A 21,577-nucleotide genomic window follows, 5' to 3' on the forward strand; every position below is an offset into this window, starting at 1 on the left:
ACCATGACCGGGTAGTTCTTGACAACAAGGACACCACCGAGACTTCGAGCCGTGATTGACTTCTGCGGGACTCTGGTGAGGATGGAAGTCCCAGTTCTGCTGGGTGGCAAAACAACCACCTCCTTCTCTGCATCGTCCATCGGGAGCAGCGGTGGTGTGCGTAACCCCTCGAGTTCCCCACCCAGAGCTGTCCTTAAGAGAGGCCTTTAAAAAGGAGCTGGTCTCTTGGCCCATTTGTAACAGCCTTTGAGACGTTAATTTTGAGGAACTAAAGATTTTTAGGAAAGTTAAGATAATAAGTTGCTGAACTAGCTGAAGTAGATAGGTAATCTTTGTTCGCAGTTAACAGAAGCCGGATCTTAGATAAGCTACCCCGGATCTTGTAACTCATTTCTTGTCAGGTTTATGTTTATGTAGTTGTGCTTGTAATGAAAAACAAAATGTGGTAAATAGGACATAAGATAGCTGCAGATTTCCTGCTTAAAGGACCCATTGAACACAGGAAACTGTAAGTTCTACCAAGGAATCATTTGTCATGAATGCATTGAAAAGGTAGAAAGGTCAGGATGAGGAAGACTCATCTTACTTTCTCATTTTGGGTGACCCCTCCCCAAAATAAACCCCCGACTCATTTTAGGAAAGAAAGTACGCATGCTTAATAGCCTTTTTTGCCAATTAGCATACGAAGCGAGGAATGGGAGGTGACAGGGGTATGAATATGCATTTGTATTTTGGATATTCAACACTTTTGTAAATAAAAAACTTTGTAATTACCTGTGAATTTCGCAGTGCGAATTAGGGAATTATCCTGCGTGCTGCTCGGCCGTAATAAACATACACTTTCTAACTTTAAACTGTTAGAGAGTTCTTGTCCGTCACAGTTGGGTATCGATACTAGATCAATACCCATATTTCATTAATAAGTCACCTTGATTTGGGGAAAATTCCTTAATTACCAATTAATATAGTTGGTGAGAAAGAAAAAAACTTAAACATCTTCCTTCCACTCCTAGTCTTCCCAGACTCAACCTCTCTCCTTCGTTCCCGACTCCTCTGCCTTCTCCCCTCCTTATCTACATGTGCTCGCAAGCCACTTTCTTCACTGTTTTTCCCCGGCACTCTGCCGTGCAGCGTTTTGCCCCTTGTTAAACACGTTCCCCAGCGCCGTCCCGGCTGTGGCTCAGCCGTGCCCTGTGGTGGGCGATTGGAACCGGCGGGATCCGGCCGTGTCCGGCTGGATCCGGCCGTGTCCGGCTGGATCCGGCCGTGTCCGGCTGGATTCGGCCGTGTCCGGCTGGATCCGGCCGTGTCCGGTTGGGGCAGCCCCTCCTGCCCCTCACGGTGCTGCTGCTGCCATCGCTGGAGCCGATGCCTGCTACAGCCGTGCCTGGTTTAATGCGCTGATCCCTCAGCGGGTTTCCAAGCGGGGATCACTGGGACCTGTGGTGCAGGCCACCCCATTGAGCTCCAAGAGGGGAAAGTTCACTTTCCAGAGACGTGTAGGACGTGGACTCCAGGGCTCCTGGACACTGCTGGTGCAAGGGACTTCTCAGGAGGCTGCACTCGGAACCCAATCTTGCTCCTCTGAAAGGCTATTTTATTTGCCGCTGGGGAAAATTTTGAATCGTAGGCAACTCTTCGGCGTGTTCCCGGGCTCCCTTTCCACAGCTCGGAAGCTCTGGGCATGGAATTAGCCTGACATTACTTTTCCTGCCCCCAGGTGGGGCCGTGCGCTTTCCGCAGGTGCCCTCGGTGGGCGCTGGCTGGAGGGAGGCGATGCATCCCGGAGCCATCGTCCGCCACGGAGCCCGAAAAAATGCACTACACCCGCCCTGGGAAAGACCTGGAGGACAGCTTCCGGCAGCAGCTTTAAACGTCTAAGCACCGTTTAATGCTAGTTTTTAACAGGTAGGCACCTACTTTTGGGGTCAGTGGCAAAAAATAATAATCAGACTTCAATTTATCTATAAGGCATGGTTAACCTCAGAGCACTGGAAGCTGCCTTGGAGTGCAGGGCAGAGAAAAGGATTTAAACACACATTTCCAGCAGTTCCTTCCAGGCTTCGTTTCAGTGCTGATGTATGTTGGAATGTCTCGTGTTGCATCCACTGCCTGTTGTCTCTTCTACTTTCACTGTGGTCCTCTGAGGAGAGCCTGGTCCTGGCCCCTCTGCAACTATGTCATTGGTAGGTGAATAGAGAAACTAGATCCTTGGCACTTCACTATTTCACATTTTTATCAAAGGGCTAAAAGAAAAATAGCACATTTCAAAGTAAATAAAATGAAGTGACAATAGGCAGGAAAGTTTAAACTCGGGAAACTCAGTTGAAACATAGGAATTAATAAACCAGAGGCATTTAGTCTAGTTAAAGGCACTTTGCCTAAATTCCCACTGATATGAGAAGCAGGAACTCGGAGGAGGAGGAGCTGAAGAACACAGTGGATAATCAGCCATATGCAGCTCTTAGCATGCCGCTGACGTCTGAAAATGGTAACGTGACCTTGGTGTATAGTGGAAATTTTCAAATAGCATCATTGTATGATTCTGACATTGACTCAACAGCTACCTAGCTGTAGGCATCACTTAATCCTAATGCAGAACTGGGGACAGTTTTCTAGTTATGCTGCAGATTTGTGTTGTTTACTTACAAGCACTGCTTTTCATTTCAGACCAATTTCAACACTGCAGGTGTACCATTTAATCTCACACCTGGAAATATCATCCAAGAGAAGATGGAATGGAATGTTAGCCTTTCTGGCAAGAGAAAGGGAGCTTCCCCTCATCATTCAGCCTCAGAGACCAGAGCTTAGTACATATGTGCCAGCTGTGCCAGCCTCTTGGATACACATTGGTTCCTGCAGAGAATATCCTTCCACTTGCTTTCTCAAGAACCTAGTTAACTCTTACTGCTATTCAGCAGACAGTTTTGCTGCAGAACATTAGTCAAGGGGTGATCGGGGAGACAACTCTTCTGGATTCCTTTGAAAACCTGATTTGAACTGTTATTTCTGAGAAGTTTCAGAATGGATTGCACAGAGACAGCTTTGAAATAAGCAGTGTAACTCTCATACTTTTCAGAGTATCTTGTTCTGCATTTTCCCGAAGTATGCCACACAGCAAAACAGAGGTGTAACAGGACTGTGAATGTCTTAATTAAACAGGCACACTATTTTCCTAGTGCCATGGTGCTTTTTTTGTGAATAGTGGCAGGTGCTAAAATGAAGGCAGTGTAGAGCTGAGGCTGGGGAACGTGTATCTCCAGGATCTGGGGGTCATTTTTACCCTACAAGACGCCAAATAAGACTTCACTTGTTGTGTCCTGGCTCTACTTGAAGCAAGAGGGATGCCTCTTCAAAACAGACAGCTGAACTGTATAGGTTTTGGCCCCAAAGATTTTTGTGTCTTTTCTGCTCATTCCGATTTAGATTAGGAATCTCTACTTTCAGCAGTGAAGCATATCCCCACCAACACTTTTCCAACATGAGTATACATCTTCTGTATTTTATTCTTACAACATTATTACCTTGTGTATGAAGACCACAGGCAGTTCCAGCATGGTTCTCAAGCACACCAAAGCCATATTTCAATATTCATGCTATGGTAAGGACAGTTCAGGTCTCTGTGTGCTTCCTTTCAGTTTAACCTCTCACCATGCAGGCTGATGAAAAGAGGCCTATGTGTGTGTAAGGGAGCTGTTGCCTTTGTGAACAGAGCACTGAGGTCTATAGTGCTGCTAACTAGCTGGGCAAGATGAACCAGATTCCTATTCCATTATCAAACTTGCATTGAGAGCTTCCCCTTGAGGAGAACAAAAGTACATGAAAGTTTTTATTTGACCCAATGCACTTGTCTTTCCCTTCACTTTTTATGTACCATAGTGCGAGTTTCTTCTGATATTTTTTAATTTGTAGTTTTTATGGAAATGTAACAACTGTTGTACATGTGCAACCTACAGAACTGACCAAGGAAGCAGAAATAAAGCTGAAATTAAGGTTTAGTTTGTTAATAACTTCATCACCTCTGTTCTGGAGCAAAACTCAAAAAAGTCATTAGGTTTTTAATTCCTGTAAACATTTTTCCTCTTGAGTCAAGCTGGTTACAGTCTTTCATATCTGTCAAACTTCTGTGGATGGAAATCCAGCAACTGATGGAAGCTGTCCTGACTAATAGAAGAGAAAGTGCCCTCCATTCTCAGCAAGTTTCCTTTTCTGTGGGAAATTTAATCAAATAGTTATACACACATATTCATTTCAAGTTTTGAGGAAGACAGAATTCTTGGCAGTTTCTTGCACTCTTACAGAATGCAGGTGTAATCAAGAGAGAATCAGGAAATACAACCAACAGAGTAAAATACAAAGAATAGAAAAGGAAAGAGCAGTGCTGAGAAATGCATGTGTGAAACGAATTACAAATCAATTAGTTACAAAAATTATTAGACAAATTATTTTTTTAAGCATGTGATTTCAGTATGAGAGACAGAGAAGGGCTTTCATCTCCCCTATCTTATAAAAGAAGTGGAATAAGACAAATAAAAGCAGCAAAATACAAGCAAATAATAGCAACATTTTCACACTAAGACATTGGATCTCATTGTTAGAGGATGTCATTGAGGCCAGAAATTAAAATGGCTGAAAGTAATATGAAGGATATAATGAACGCTGTGAAATCTTGAAAGATATTAAACATTTAGGGGCTAAGCAGCTCTCCAGTGCAAAAAGATTCAACTGTGAAAGGCAGGTGATCCCAGTATTGATCACTCTATGGTTTTATACCTTGGGTCATAGGCTTGTACCATCTGAATTGGATCTGCTTTTCTCTGAAGTTGGACCATCTGCTCTTAGGAAATTGCCTTCTCCCTCATCATCAGCCCTGAGCCAGCATCTGATGAAGCTTATTTCACAGGCTTTTCTCGGCTTGATTAAAGATTTTCCCACCTGTATTCTTAATAGTAGAAAATAAAAAGATTCTTTAAACCTAAGTTTAGGTTATTAGTAGTTTTAGTTGTAATAATGCACATAAAGTGAGAGTCCTAGAAAGACTCCCAGAACACAACAGATACCAAGTAGAGGAAACATACACTAATACAAGTTTCTATCAACATATGAAGTAATTACAATACATGAGCTATTTAAGTTAAATATTTTACAATTAAATTTGTAGTACTAAAGATATGTCTTCAGTGGTCTTTGAAACCTTGATCTTGCCTATCTCGTGCCTTAATAAAGCCCTTTGACCATGTTGAGATAGTGAGATCGATAAAGACTAAACAATCCAAATAACAGTGTACTGAAAACCAGCTCTCCATTTAAACTCTCCTCACAGCACTACAGTGGGTGTAAATCAGAATTAGGATTATTGTTTTCAGACTTCCCTGTGCCAGTGGTCCAGCTGAGAGCCAAAGGACTCAGGGAAATATGTGTAAGGGTTACTACAGGCTTGGTTAACCTTGCTTTGGGCAGTCAGTAAAGCTTCCTGCACAGAACCAGAGCAGTCACTGAAGGTTTGTAGCAAGGCTTAAGTAATGCATGACTTGTTCGAACTGTTCATGTGGACTCAAATTATTTTTATCACAGTGGGTTTGTGCTTCAGTTTAGGAGTGCAATAAGCAGCATGGGGAGAATCCGCCTACCATTCTGTGTTTCTTTGGTGGGATTTAGGGATGTACCCTGTGCTCACCTCTGAGAGGATGCTGCAGTCAGGCATGGTTCCCCAAGCCAGCTGCTTTCAGTTTGTCAGGACTGCAGGTAAGTACATTTTGAGAGACTTTGAACTTACCTCATCTATAGCACAAGGAATCGTGTCTGCAGAGCACAGTGGGAAGGTGACATGCCCGGGCATAGCATACTCACTAGTGAAAATCTGCCTTTGCCCAATCCCAGATCACTTCAGTGGCACCTGGGCCCCATGCCTGCTGCCTGAATACTCACGGGTGTGGCTTAACAAATCATGTATAAAAGAAACTTATTTTCTTTTTGCTCTAGAAGTTTACAGAACACCAACCTCCTCGATATGATTACCTTCAGATTCCAAAGGAGTTTTGTAATTACATTATGAAAGGCTGTGATGGAAGCAAAATAAAAAGAGAACAAGGGAGAAAGGCTTTCTTTCAAACAGGAATGGATAGAAGGGGAACAATAGTCAAATCTGGAAGTGGACATATTCAGCAAATCCAAAAAGCATCAGAATGTTTTGCTTGACCACTCAGTCATCCCTGACCCTTAAATTAGGGACCTCTCCCTCCCATTCTTCTTTGCCACCAAGCCTACTGCTGTCCTTGGCAGCATTTGAGACTGCAGAGAGGACAGAGACTACAGTTGCATGAATGCTCTTCTGTGGTCTCTCTTCCTGAACCAACTCTTGCACTCAGATGCATGCTGATATCAAAGACTTCAAAAACAGGAATAGATTAATCTTGATTCAAGACTGCCATCATGGATAGGTATGAACAAATGCTCCTGTCCTACTCAGCTGTCTGTGTGTGTGCTGCATTCCTACCGGAGCCACATCTGCATTACCCGGGGATCACTGTGCCCATGCTTGGTACAGCATGCACCACACAATGTTCAGATCTTCCGAACAGGGTACCTATTCTTCCAGCTGGGGACTCTTCTGGGCCTCTGCAGGACTTCTGACCCATATTTAGGAATTTTCTGTAGGGTAGCGTGGTAGTAACAGGTTTTGACACAGGAAAAATACAGATATGTGCATTTAATGTTATGTTTTACTCAGTATATTATGAACTTAAGAGAGTTAGAATTAGGCAAAGTGTAAAGAAGCACCATACAGTTGGGTTTTGCTTACAGCATCAATCTCTCAGGCACATAAATTAAAAATTTGCAGGGAGCCTCTAAAGGAACTGCATCCTCTAGAAGAAACTGCCAGCAATTGCCAGGCAGAGAAACCATTACAAAACTCCAGCTGTGAGGAAAAAGTTACCTGGAGACTTTTGTCCTGAGATTCCCCATAGTGAGGTTCTGTGTCAGTACAGCTGTGGCTTTAGACAGACAAATATAATTTTGATAACAGTCTGGGTGCTGTGAACAGATCTTCAGATCAGTTGTACTAATGTCTGCTGCAGGGGTTTAAAGTGATGCCCAACATCTCATGTGGGTCTGTTTTAGAGGAAAGAACCTTATCTTGGCACCCAAATCCCATTTTCCATTTGCTATGCCATTCTTGTGTCTGTTCACATCCACTTTCCGTTTTGGGATTCCTAGCTGAAATACAGTTTAAAAAGCTGAAACAATTACTTTTCATGGGTAAGAAAATCGTACTTTATTTCATCTCTGAGTATTAACCATGTACATTCAGTTTCAAAAATTAATTCTATTGCCTTGAGACATAGGGTGGGTTGTGACATAAACTGCTCATCCATTTTTTATATCAAGTAAGCTTGATACTGTATTTCAAAGTAATTGAGCCCTCTTATCCCGTACTTTGAGTAAATTCTTTATGCCATACAGCAGCAAAATTTAAAACCTGCCCAATAATTAAATAAGCCTAGAAACTTTAGTGGGTTTTCTTTAAATGATTACTATTCCCTTAAATATGACCCAGGGGAAAAAAAAAAAAATCTGTAATTTTCTCAGTGTTTTGCTTTTGTATTTGGGTAAAATGCCCCAAGCTTGAATAGATGGCTAGCATAGAAACTGTGAGGTTACTGCAGCGGTGTAGTCAAATCAGCAAACAAAGACTGTCTCTGCTTGGGTGTCAGTTTTCAGAGCCATACGTCTTTAAGCTGGATAGTGTCAGTTTAAAAGCCTTGGGAGGTTTTTTTCTCTAATTGGGTACGGCTGGAAACTCCCCCAAGCTGCACAGTTTAAACAGCCCTGGATAACCTGCCTGTACTGGGTGGAGTCTAAGTTAAGGTCGGAAGGTAAGAACTTAAAGTTTCCTTTTTCCTAAAGTGTTCTCATGACTATTTTTAAGTGAAACAACTAAGTTTTTTAGGGCATCTGCTGGCATAATGTAAATTCTCTGCTCTCCTTAGTCATTATGTTTGCCAGGTAGACTAAAAATGGCTTGATAGTTATTCACCATCTGGACGCTGCAGGAGAGAAAATGCCAGAGAAAGATGTGTTTTAACCAGGGAATTAATTCTGTGGTGCAGAGCTGACCAAGGAAGCCATAAAACAACTGAGGGGACAAAGTGCAAACCTCGAGCACTGTGTTGTTTCTTCTAGGTTTGAGCAGGAAAGCTGGCCTGTGAGATACACTGGACTTTGATCCCAGCTCCAGGACTAAACAGAACAGCACTTCATGCTGAGTGCTCCTGTTTCTGGGAGATGATGATCTCTTAAATTGTAGTTGCATTCCTGAGATGCATGCTCAGGGAAATTCTGGACAGGCATGTTACTAAGGCTCATGAGGCAGTAGGAAATAGGATAGAAATATGGATTTTAGACAAAAACAGTAAAAAAAAATGTGTATACTTAATTTTTGTTTTGAGGCTTTTGCTAGATATCAGGGCAGTGTATGCAAGATGTGATTATTTATTTTACTGCAGCATAAATTCATGACATGAACCAGTTCTTCAGCAGTGTCTGGGTTAGTGCAGTAGTCCCCAAATGCCCTGAATAGTGATGTATTTTGGTTATAGAAATCAGATATTACTTAATTAAATTTAGAAGGTTTTCCATGTCTGTTCTCAACAGTCCCTGGCCATTTGGCCATTTGTACCTTTTGCAAGCGTCAATTTTCTTCAGCAGGAGCAGTCAGACATAGCTTTTCAGGAGCAAACAACACCAGCTCAGACCATGGTCTACTTGTAAGCCTGGTGGTTTGTACTGCTGTTATGCAATATGTTAGACCATTTCCTATCTCTTTTTTTTGTCCTTCTGCCATATGATCTGGCTGATTAATGATAGCATGTTTCTCTGGCAATTCAGTAATTCATGGAGCATTTGATATTTTATTTCCACTAGAAGTCATAAATCCACACAGCTTCCATAGCTGCCCCAGTGGCATGGCGTACTCCAAATGCATATTGAGAATCAACATAAATATTTCCAATCTCTTCTTTGAACAGCCTTTGTTAATGAAATTAACAAATTAATGATTGACCTTTGTTTATGCAATTAATTCAGCTGCTTCTGTGCTTAGATTTGGGCTGAGTGCCGCTGCTTCATTCACAGTCGTTAGTCAACAACCTGTATTCCAGTCACTGCTCAGATAATATGAACACCCACAAATAACAATTCCAGATTGCTATTTAGAAACAGCACATCTGTTAAATCTGCTTTAGGGTTTATAGGTGGTTATTACACAGCTGTGATGTCATTCCTTCCCTAGGTAGAAGGAGTAGTGTGGTGGGATTTGGCATGTTGGTTACTATCCCAGAGGCTGTTCCTTGCCCTTCTTGTGCAAACAAGGTGAATGATTTACCACAGTCTGGCAGTCCCAGGACAAATGCAACTAGCTTCAAATTCTTGTGTGTCTACTTTGTGTGTTGCCCAGTGAATGGGCTCTTCATCTTAGGTTATCAATACCGGGGGTTTTTCTGTTTCCTTGAAAGGGCTGTCCAGCTGTGGCAGAATCCTACAGCACCTGAAAAGAATGTTTTTAGTTCCTGTTCTTGGAAGATTTTGAGTTATTTTAATACAATTTTCAGATAATAGCTACTCATCTTGCTGAAGAATGTAACACAGATATTCTGTACTTCTCTGTCCTGGCTTAGGGTAAATTTGGAAGAAAACCCTTGAATGGGGTTTCTCTGGGGAGCAAAATTAAACAGCCCCTCCCCCCAACCAGTAAAGAACTTCCTCAGAGAAAAGTGGAAAAACCTATTTTATTTAACAAAGTGCGTACAAGTATAAAGAATGAATAACATGAAACAATAAAACCTCTTGTTCTGGAGTGTGATGGCAAATAGAGAAAGCTCTTGCCGTGGGTGTAGCTCTCAGTCTCTCATCAGTCCCAGTCCCTCTGGTGCTGCTGGAAAATGCCGAGGTCCAGGCCCCGCTGGGATGCAGGTGCAGCCCCCAGTGCTCCCCTGGGTTTTTTTTAGTCTAGAGCAGGTTTAAACAGTTTTAAGAAAAAAAGAAAAAAACAGTTTAGGGAACTTCTCTGCCCTAGCTAGCTGAAACTAACTAAAAGCAAAAAGATCTCTATCCTGCAGTCTCTTTGAAGCCTCTGCCGAACAGGTCCAGAGAAGAATGTGAAAGAGTCAGGCAGTTCATTCAAAACAAACTTTGTGCTTCTCTTTGTTTTTAGAACTAGTCTTAAAGGCACAGAACTTAGTATACAGCACAAACAGAATAGATGATTTGGGATACAAGCATCATAAAGTCACCCTAGGACATTCTCTTACACAATTTGTATGTTACATAGAAAGGCCCAATGACCATTTTTAATTAAGGCAAGCATTAAGGAATGGGCGAAGCTATACAAGATTACTTGGCCACTAATAAAGTATCAATATATTCTATCAAAAAGTGGATCAGCTTTTTTAAACAGTACATCCTAAAAGTCTCCAGTAAAACGGGAAGAATTGTGGAGGTCTGAGTGAAATCCTGAAGCCTTGGCTCTTTAGGATGTATCTTTCCCCAAATAAATGAAAAAAGTTGGTGTGAGTCTGGATGAATAGGTTTGCTTTTTTAAGGTAGAAGTTGCCAGGTATTTAGTTAGTCAAGGATTCTATCTTCTGATCTTTAGAGAATCTCAGGTGTCAGTACTCACAGGGGAATGAGCAACTAAACTGAGCCCATGGGCCAAGACTCAGGTCCATACCTGCTAACTGGAGGTAGCTGTCTGTATGTGAGCTGCAGGTGTCAGGCCCCTATATAGTCAGTGGAGATACATTCAGCAGATCTAAAGATTGAGGTGACTTTTAACCAAAACTCAAGAGGGTTTTTTTGTGGTGGTTTGTTTTTTTTTTCTTTGTTGGCAGCTTAAGGTAACTAAAATCCACTCAGAGCTGACAGAGTTATTTTTAATTAAAAAAACCCCAAACCCTTATGGCAAGTTTTAATTCTGTTTGTCATTGCTCTTCTCACATAATTTAATGCCGCATAGAATCTCTTATTCATGTGAAATGATAAAATATCAGGCTTCTTACTCCTGCTCTTCTGCAAACAAAAGATAATGTTTGCAGGAGGATTGAGGTTCATATACTTGATATTTCAGTTGTTGGCTTTTTCAGTTAAAGGGAAAATCTTATTTACTGTAAATTTCTGTGCATTACAAGTTGGGGCAATATGTGTTGAAATGATACAGATGCAACAAAGCTGAAAAGTATGATAATGGTGCTAGTATGATAAAGCACTAGCTAGTTATTGTGAACTATGTTGATAAGCTGCCCTACACTGCAAAGTAGTCACACAAGATGCAGAAACTAAGAAAACACTGTCCCTAGGGCCAAACATTGTAATTAGGAACAGCAATTCACACTTTAAAACTAAACATAATTTTTTCCTTAATGTGTATTTGGATTATGTTTACTAAATCACTCCAAATATCCCTATTTATTATAGTAACATGACTCAGTTCTTACTGGAATTGCTCAAGGGAGAACTCTATATTTTTTTTTAAAGGCAAAATATATTCCAAATGTACTTTATTTTAAGTACACCTACAAAGCACTGTGACTTGAAGAAAACATAACACTAGAGTGTACTGAGCCTGATTGAAATAAGAAATGTCAAGTGGATACAAGGTGTGACAGATGTAATGTTGCAGCTTTGGCTTTAACTCTGGGAAAACTGGAGTCATCTTGAAATTTTTTTTAAGTGAGCCATTCTGACCCATTAGGATATGTTAGGAGATCTGTTTTAAGGGGATTTTTTCCTTCTGTTCATAGTATATGTTACAAGCATCTTTGTGAAAGGGACTGCTATTCATGTTCTTTTAGTAATTAGGGCACGAAGCGCAAGGAATTGAGGCCTGGATGTAGAAATGCTTACGCTCACATGCGAGCACTGCCAGCCCAGCTGGTTGTCCCAGTGTGAAACAGCTCGGTACGAACGTGCTGTCTCTGCCACACGCTCTGGGAGAGGTGCAGTTACGGCAAAGCATCGGCAGCCTCGATGCGCCAGTCGCCTGGACATGCAGAGCCCCCGTGGCCCAGGGGATACTTCTGAAGGCACATGAAGTCAATGCAGCTAGGTTCCACATCTGGCTTCAAGGGACACCTCAATGCTGCCATAAGCAGCAAGGAAATGGGCTGTAGCCGTGCAGGATGGCCAAGGAAGCTTGTCCTCTTTCATGGAATTAAGGGAATACCAACAATTCATTTGCCCCCTACTTGAGGAATGACATGGACTGCATATGAAGCTGCAAAATGCACATATAGCAAACAAAGCTAGACAAATTTCAGCCTACTGGTAAAACATGTTTTCCTCTCCTTCTTTTCGTCTTTTCGATGATGATGGCAGTGAGGGTAAGTGAGTAATTTCCCTGAGGATGTGGCAGGATTTTCAGTGCCTTTGTATAACTGTCTTCATAGGCAGCAGTGTTCCCCCTGTAGCTAGGGACTCACACCACTTGTTTAAACATGTCTCTGTTTGCTTGCAATCATAAGAAACCTTCCTGGAAGCACTGGGGAAGGCTTTACAGATTCACACGTCTTTCCTTTCCTAGCCCTGGCTGTATGGTGTCACTGGTTTGTCTCTCATTTTATGTTCTTTACCAAATGAAGTTTAAATTTCAACAGGCACAGTGAGACTAAAAGGTGCTATCTCTCCAATTTTAAGAGATACTGTTTTCTGCTCAATATCTTTCAGGGAACCAGGAGCTCAAGAACATGTCAGGGAAGCCCAGGCTTACCTACTTGAATGGAAGGGGCCGGATGGAGTCCATACGATGGCTGTTGGCAGCAGCCGGAGTGGAGGTTGGTTGACATTTTCAGTAGAGTGTTACAGATCTGGTGTTCTCAACTTTCCTCAGTGAGGGACAAGTTAACATGCATGTGTTGGATAAATTGCATGAGGGTGGCTAAAGTCACTTGTCCAGTGGCCCTGCATGTTTGTAACTGCCTTGTTCTGTGGTTGATACTTGGGATGCAAACTCAGTGGCATTTAGAGTTTATTAGAAGTAGTAGCAATCTCCTGAAGTGACTAATCATAAGGGGACAAAGTGGGGATTTATTCAAAGGGCCTTTACTAATTGTAAGTTATCTAGCTGTGGTAAGCCACCTTAACTCACTCTTACTAAGTGTGCAGTTACAATGTGTGTAAGCTGGGGTGGGGTTAGAAATATTTGCTGTACCTTGTGCTTTGCCTGGCACTGGCTTCAACCTGTCTTGCTTCTGCAGATGCCTGCATTCTGTTGCTATTTGGTCTTGGGTTATTTCTGAATCAGTGCCCTGATGTAGAAGTGTCCAGGCCCTCCTTCTGCTCCCCATCAGCTGTCAGGGTATGTGGGGGATCCTCGGGACGTCTGCACCTAAACAGTGCAGTTGAAGATCTGGCCCACTGCCTTTTGCTTGACACAGTAATTCTGTGCTATCGCTTAACAGGAGAAAAATGTCCAAATGCAGTAGTGTGACACTATTCTCACTCCTTTTTCAGTTTGAAGAGGTTTATCTGGAAACAAAAGAGCAGTATGACAAGTTAATCAAAGGTAAGAATCCTGACACCATAGGCTTAGTCCTTCAAAATAGTTGTCCAGCCTATCTAAATTTGTGGTTTGAAAACAGTTTATTTAAACCAGTGGAAATTTCTGGGTGCACACCTTGAATAGTGCAATACTAGTTTTGAGTAACCTGTTATTTCCAGTGCCAAATAACTGCTAAAAGCCAGGGCTTCTGTGAATGTGGTTGTTGTAGTACATTAAACAGGCAAGCACTTCTGTTGAATACAACTTACTTACCTATGCTGTTGAATTGTTAGCATGGTACCTGGCACATTTTTGGTCTAGGGCAAATAGAACTCCCTGAGCCTGAGATGGGAAGCTTCCCCTGGGCAGTGCAGTGTACACAAACCAGTTATAGCTCTAAATGTAACAGCACAGGTACTGAACCCCCAAATCTTTATAGCCTCCACAAGAACAGGTTATCTAGAAAGATTCATACTGTAACCAGGATTGTATCTGAGCTTATTGATATCCAGAGAGAAGAATTAAACGGTGGTGAAAAGGATAGGGAAGTGTTATAAAAAAGATCAAAAGTTTTATGTCTATATATTTAGCTTAAGATGGTGGGAACACAAAGAAAAAAGGTGTGGTTTAATAGAATGGGTTGAAGAAAGACAGATAAATTAGTCATCCTGATAAAGGGACCTCTGGAATGTTGCCAGTTGTGCAGGGCAGGACTCAACAGGAGTAACTTCATATTACTTCTCCCTTAAAACTTTTTTTCTCTCCCTTCCAATATTATTTTTGACAGTTTCCTGTGTTCAGACACTACCACATCATTAGAATGGCTCAGGGCACGACTTTGGCCTGTGCCAGCTGATGATCCTCCAGGTGATGCCACAGCAGTGTCAGGATGATACCTGGGCCAGGGGCGGTGCCCAAGAGGCAGCCTGCAGACAGATAGCTCTTTTGGAAGCAGAGAGTTAAATAGCTTTGGCCTGGGCAGACCTCTACCTGTTGGCCTGAGGGATAACTAACCTGGCACAACCTGTGCAGCAAAGGTTGCCCAAGTGGTACCTGGGTATCAGTGAGCTCTGGTTAGTCACAAATAGCGTGTGATTGGTTTTTAATGTGTGCTTCACAGACCACCTTTGGACAGCACAATCCAATTCCTGGAATTACTGGTAAGCTTCTTTTAATCCTGCATATGTATTCTGTGCTGTGGTTATGTGAAGTGGTTCTCCTTGCAAATCAAAGGAGGAGAGGCAGTCCACTACTGATTTAAGAGGGATTCTTCTTTTCTGTAGATAAGAAACAAATGGTATATTCAGTTCAGTCATATTTGCTGCATTGCTTTTTGTCAAGGGCCAGAAAGACAAATTTTATTTTTAACTTCACATCTTTCTGCTGAAAAATATCCTTCCAGATCTGTTAGTTTTCCCATTCTATTGTTCCTGCTACAGAGATACCAAGTAATGGTTCTTCCTTAAGATGCAGAGGTGTGTTCTGGAAAGACAAGAACACACAAGATCTTTCTGTGAATGTTTACAAGAAGCAAATACAAGCAATTTATTGCTGCAAAGAGAACTACTCTATGAATTTTAACTGTAAATTAATAATACGGAATGAGGGAAGAATATTAATTCTAGCCTAGCAAGGTATTTTAACAGCTGTATTTTAAGAGCTCTGGAGAAAAAGGCAGGCAGATGTGCCTGTTAAAATGAACCTTCATATCTGGAAGAAGGATTCACCAAACAGATATAAATTGAGCACTGATCAAAAATCATTAACTTTGAACAATGATTGTTAACAGGGCAGGATTGTTCCCTGGATGACCTTAGTGTGTAAATGGAGGAGGGAATGTCTCCAAAGACAGTGAATTAGTCCAGCAGAAAACTGGTCTAGAATAGACTGACCTTGCAGTGCTAAATCTCTGTGTGTAGTTGGCTCTCAGAGCTGCCTCACTGAAAGCTCAGATAATGGTTCCTACCAGCACCAGCAGAAAATGGGACTACAAAGATGTTTCTAAATAGGCCTAAATTGTTATAGAATGGCATTGAGGCTAGACCTGTAAAATCTATGGGGACACTCAAACTCTGGTCCTGGAGTGACTGTGGGAAACTTATTCAAAGACTAGCAGCTGTCACAGGCTCTGCCTCTAGCTTTGTAGCTTCAGGATGCTTAAAGTGGCCTGACTCCTTCCTGTATTCCAGCAGCTTGGTGTTGCTCTATGTCCCTGACAGGAAATTAATCGGCATTCAAAAGAATTGGATTTTTTTTTTTTTTAAGTTCAGATTTACCACATAATCTTTATTCTCCTCCTATTCCTTGGGTTGGAAGTGCTGGTTCAGGCTTTTCTTGCCAGCATGAGGCAGGCTCCAGAAGCGCAGAGGTAACAGGCAGGGCCAACTTCCACCACCCAGTGAAGCTTTGGCAATGCTGTCAAGCCCAGGGCCCAGCTATGCTGTGGTGACCTCACACAGGAATGTGATGCAGGCTGATCTCCCCCACAATCTTAGTTGAGTTCTTTGAGTTTTACAGTTAGAGCAAGACATCAGTCTTGCAAGACTGCAAGAGAAATGTGCTCAGTGCCTTGCTCTCTTGTACACCTTGCAGTCTAGGAGGAACTAACAGGCTTTCCTTCACCTCTCCACCCTAGATGGATTCCTGCTCTTCCAGCAAGTGCCCCTGGTTGAGATCGATGGGATGAAGATGGTGCAGACCAGAGCCATCATGAGCTACATAGCAGGGAAATACAATCTCCATGGGAAAGACTTGAAGGAGAGAGCCATGTATGTAACACCTCCTATCAATAACGGAGCAGTCTGTTATTTGATAGCTACATTATATAAAGCAAATTCAATCCCGTAAATCCAGGTATAAAGGCATCAAAAAGGCTAACAATAAGATTTAACCACTGCTTCTAAAATGCTCCTAACGTAAACAGGCCTTTATTCTTTTTGAAAAATATTCAGGTTTCGTTCATGCTTAGTTTTGGCTGTGAAAATTGGCACTATGTTGGTGATATAAAATTCCTGTAAGTTGCCTTAGTTAATTGGAAAACAGATGAAATAACTTCTGTGCTTTTTTTTACCATTTTCCTCTGACCAACAGGATTGACATGTATGTGGAGGGAATATCAGATCTGATGCAAATGATTTTGATGTTTCCTTTCTCTCCACCTGATGCAAAGGAGAAAAATCTTGAGTCAATTAAGGAGAAGGCAACTAACAGATACTTTCCCGTCTTTGAAAAGGTAAGTGACAGCAAGTATGTGTCTATCAAACTTGCGATTATCCAAAAAGTTTCTGCAAAATAAAAATGTGTTTGTAGTGTAGGTCAGTTCCCAATCCTCAGGTTTTTTGGCTGCCTCAAAGGAGGTGAAATACAGAAGCACAACTTCCTCTCTTTGTTGGCTTGTGTTGTCAGGGCTGTGGTATTTGAACATCTGCAAAGCAATATGTTCTCAGCTGTATGGAAAAACTTTTCACTAAAGTGAAAGCAAGTGCATGTGATTATTTTTCTTGAAGGAACAATTCTATACTTATATTTGTTTAAAGCCCATCTCTCCACCATACTTAGTTTCATTTGGAAAAGTTTCACTGGAGGAATGCAAAAATCCCTTGCACACAAATCAGGTAGAAAGATTAGGAGTTCTTTAGTAAAACGATAGTCACTGATTTATTAAAAAAAAACAAACCAAACCCATATGATTCATGCATGTGGCCATATTTCCCACTTCAGTAATATTTATCTCGTTTTCTTGGAAAATAATAATAAAGCTGAGTATCACACAAGTTCTTAGCACTAAAATAACCTGTTCCCAAAGGCAGGGATTTTCTTTACTTAGCTGTTGCAATTCTGCATTTCTAAATTTGCTTCCTGATATCAGCATTGGACATCCCATGAAACATCTAAATGGGAATCCTATGAATTCCTTACATTGCTTGTTGCTTCCTCCACTATCCCTATTTCTAGTTCTTGGACTCTTACTAGTCTACCTAAGCACAAGGTTTTGTTTCTGTTCCTCGTGCCCATCATCATTCATTATTATTGAGTGAATAAAGTGTGTAGTCTGTGTACCAGAACACAAAATGAACAAAACTTCATATTTTCCCAGCAATAATGAAGTGATTTAGGCTCAGCTTCAGCTAAAAAGTCCACCCTGAAATTCCAGATAGAATTGCTGCTTAGCTCTGCTATGAGGCTTAGCTGCCAAGGATGTCCTTATGCCCTGCTCTCATCTGCAGCCCACATTTTCTTCTCCAGGTTTTGAAGCAACATGGCCAAGACTTTCTCGTGGGCAACAAATTCAGCTGGGCAGATGTTCAGCTAATGGAAGCCATTTTAGCAGTGGAGGAGAAAGTTCCTGCTGTGCTCTCAGGGTTTCCTCAGCTGCAGGTAATATAATTACTGAGCATGCTGTATTCAGGAGCTAGAGGTCAGCACATTTTGTGGCCAGAATTTCTCTCTTGTTCTCTTTTTTTTTTAAATTTTTTTTTTTTTTTTTTTTTTTTTTTTTTTTTAGGTGTTTAAAACCAAAATGAGCAATATGCCTACAATTAAGAAGTTCCTGCAGCCTGGCAGCCCAAGGAAACCCCCACCAGATGCCCATTATGTAGAAACTGTGTTGAAGATTTTTAGGAAATGAAAGCCTTGCCACCTTTGGTGAGACCCAAAATGCTGGGAGAGCGGGAGAAAGCAAAGCAGCAACCTGAAACTCTAAACCAAAGGAGAAGGAAGCTCAGTAAATTAGTATTGTTTTAGTTAAAACCAGTGCTAGAGAAACAAAACAACCCATACCAGAAATAAAGCATTCTATTACACTGGCAGTGACAGCAGCTTTGTCGTTATTGATAACGAAAGCTTGGCAAAACATGAATGTTGGGGAGGATGAAACTAGAAAGTCTTATAAATATGACTGCTTAGATTTTGAGAATATGAAACCTATAAGTGAAATAGAATTGAAAGCAAGTTTCGATGTCTGAGATATCCTAGTTACTGAATGTCTAGAAAACAATGGTATGGCCAGCTGAAGATAATCCTCCCTTGATTTAACAATGCCCTTCTCTTTACCAAAAGTCCAAGGGTCAGAGCAGACCCTGCTAGCTTGGCAAGAGGGGTTCGAAGAGCAACTCTTAGAGTTTAAAGTGTAACACATAGGGTAATGTAATGATTCTTATAGGCTGTATGTAAATGCTATAGGATTTGTATCTTGTACTAGATTGGTTAGTGTATATCAGAATATTCAGTATGGAAAAGGATTTAATGTATTGTAACAGGAGCTTCGCACTCTTCTCTTCCTCTCTGCTCTCTACTACGCTATTTTCTTCACTACACTTAGCTCTTCTTTTTCACTCTCTGGCTTCGCCCCCTTAGTTCTCTCCTAGTCTCTCTCTCTCTCTCTCTCACGGGCCTGCTCTGAGCTGTGGGCCCCTTCACTCACGACCTATGCAATGAACCACATGCTCTAAGACCAGCCTTGACTCTAGAGATCTCTCATCACCACCTGTCCCATCCAGCCACACACCCAGGAGACTCCTACACATGAAAAAAAGGAGTATGGAGGCAAAGAACTATTCTTAGGGTACAGAATTTATTAACTTGGAAAAAGAAAAACACAGTGTTAGTATTTTCAGAATGTAACTTGTTGGAGAAGATATCTTCTACATGAAAAGAAGCTCAGAGTAGGAGCTGTGGAAGAAAAGAAAGAGAACACTCGCAGCACCACTTACCCTTTAAAGAAGTAGATTTGTTTCAAGTTTCCATTCTTAAATTTAAAGCTTGCGGGTGAATTGGATTTCTTAGGTCTCTCAGCAAAGTTTTTGCAAAACTGATTATTTTTCTCTATAAATCAGGTACTTCAAACCTTGTGTATGATTATACCAACAACTCACACGCTGGTTACAAATACATTCCCTCTTGAGAGCAAAGTGCTGTGAAAGAAAGGTGTAGTCTGTTTTGCAGGCTCTGGCAAGGCAGAGGGGGTTTATTTCTGCACATTTAGGACAGAACACAGAGCAACAGATACTCAGGTTCCACGGAATTTCAAATTAAAATGTTTACAGCAGACAATAACAGCCTTGTGCAGTGGCCTGATGCAACAGAGAAGCAGCTGCTTAGAAGGAAACTGTGGTCCAACAACTATCAATAACCAGATCTGATGCTTAATAGTCTATGACATGAGTGAACAAAAAATTAAATTAGAAAAGATATGGGAAAATTATTCTGAGGGAGCAAACAGAAGAATACCATTTCCCAGAATAGCTCAGTGAAGCAACATTTCCGAAAGTCAAGTTAGGAAACAGACTGTATTGGACTTTGTTGCCTGAAATCTCAATGGATACTTGTGACAGGATAAGAACTGTCAGTGTTGGGATAAGTCACCCTTTGAAGTGTTGTGCTCCTCTACCTCTAAGGATAGCTGAAGGGACTGGCTTTATCTGAACTTTTAACTACCTCAGTTGAGACAGATTCATTTGAGTAATTCAGCTGTAACTGAAGAGCATGCTGAGGGATTCCTCCTGAGATTCCTCCTGAATTTGGACCCATTGTAAGGAGACTAGACAGCTAGACCAGATGTAGGTGTCTACAGAGTTAGGTAAGAAGAGTTTTCTCAAGTTGTCTATGCTAGAATTAACTTCCAGGCTTGAACTCATGTTTTCCTGCCATGTGGTCACTAGACCCAGGATATCTCCTAGAGTTTATCAAGGGCAGGCCTACAAATGGTAAATCCAGACAAGCTACCTAAGAGAGAGTTTGGGTTTGTGAAACCACCAGATGCACCTTGGTGCACATGTCTCTGTATGGAGAGCTTCAATCTCCTACATTATCCTAGATACTGTGTGATAAATCATATGTGTCCAATAATGTGGGAAACACTTTTTCCAGTAGTGTCAGAGGCTGGACAGAAGACCTTCCCAAAATTTAAGGAGGGGGCATGTTGGAATTGTAGAAACTTAGAATTTGGGGTTGTGGTATACAGAATCACAGAATTTTAGGTTGGAAGAGACCTTCAAGATCATCGAGTCCAACCCATCTCTAATACCTCAACTAGACCATGACACCAAGTGCCACATCCAGTCTTTTTTTAAACACTTCTAGGAATGGTGACTCTACCACCTCCCCGGGCAAGCCATTCCAGTACTTTATCACTCTTTCAGTGAAAAACTTTTTCCTAATATCCAGCCTATATCTCCCTTGTCGCAGCTTGAGACTGTGTCCTCTTGGTATGTCTGTTGTTGCCTGAAGAAAGAGACCAACCTCCAGCTGACCACAGCCACCCTTCAGGAAGTTGTAGAATGTGATAAGGTCACATCTGAGTCTCCTTTTCTCCAGGCTAAACACCCCCAGCTCCCTCAGTCATTGCTCACAGGGTTTGTGCTCCAAGCCCCTCACCAGCCTCGTTGCCTCCTCTGGACACACTCAAGCATCTCAACGTCCTTCCTAAACTGAGGGGCCCAGAACTGGACACAGCACTCAAGGTGTGGCCTCACCAGTGCAGAGTACAGGGGAAGAATGACCTCACTGCTCCTGCTGGCCACACCATTCCTGATACAGGCCAGGATGCCATTGGCCCTCTTGGCCACCTGGGCACACTGCTGGCTCATGTTCAGCTGCTGGCACCAGCACCCCCAGGTCCCTTTCCTCCTGGGCACTGTCCAGCCACACTGACCCCAGCCTGTAACGCTGCAGGGGGTTATTGTGGCCAAAGTGCAGGACTCGGCACTTGGACTTATTAAACCTCATCCTATTGGACTCTGCCCATCTGTCCAACTGTTCCAGGTCTTTCTGCAAAGCCTTTCGTCCTTCCAACAGGTCAACACACACTCCCAGCTTAGTGTCATATGCAAATTTACTAATGAAAGACTCCATGCCTTCATCCATGTTGTCAATAAGAATATTGAACAGCACTGGCCCCAGCACAAACCCCTGAGGGACTCCACTGGTGCCTGGCCCCAGCTGGATGCAGCACCGTTCACCACCACTCTCTGGGCCCGGCCATCCAGCCAGTTCCTAACCCAGCACAGAGTGCTCCTGTCCAAGCCACGAGCTGCCAGCTTATCC

At 42.1% G+C, this 21,577-nt stretch overlaps 2 protein-coding genes across 2 annotated transcripts; both read left to right on the plus strand.

Moving 5' to 3' along the window:
* Nucleotides 1-81: 81 nt before the first annotated feature.
* Nucleotides 82-3,172, plus strand: LOC120750045 (uncharacterized). The gene is made up of 4 exons (XM_040058171.1): nucleotides 82-160; nucleotides 1,132-1,626; nucleotides 1,721-1,908; nucleotides 2,671-3,172. The coding sequence occupies exons 1-3, from the start codon at nucleotides 82-84 to the stop codon at nucleotides 1,879-1,881; spliced, it is 735 nt and encodes a 244-aa protein (XP_039914105.1). The 3' UTR covers nucleotides 1,882-1,908; nucleotides 2,671-3,172.
* On the plus strand, nucleotides 2,398-18,342 carry LOC120750046 (glutathione S-transferase-like). Its single transcript, XM_040058172.1, has 10 exons — nucleotides 2,398-2,491; nucleotides 5,659-5,745; nucleotides 7,219-7,271; nucleotides 7,748-7,877; nucleotides 12,721-12,827; nucleotides 13,507-13,558; nucleotides 16,170-16,302; nucleotides 16,625-16,766; nucleotides 17,780-17,911; nucleotides 18,039-18,342. The coding sequence occupies exons 1-10, from the start codon at nucleotides 2,398-2,400 to the stop codon at nucleotides 18,159-18,161; spliced, it is 1,053 nt and encodes a 350-aa protein (XP_039914106.1). The 3' UTR covers nucleotides 18,162-18,342.
* The last annotated feature ends 3,235 nt before the right edge of the window (nucleotides 18,343-21,577 follow it).

The sequence above is a fragment of the Hirundo rustica genome, chromosome 3, assembly GCF_015227805.2.
Source record: "Hirundo rustica isolate bHirRus1 chromosome 3, bHirRus1.pri.v3, whole genome shotgun sequence".
NCBI lineage: Eukaryota > Metazoa > Chordata > Aves > Passeriformes > Hirundinidae > Hirundo > Hirundo rustica.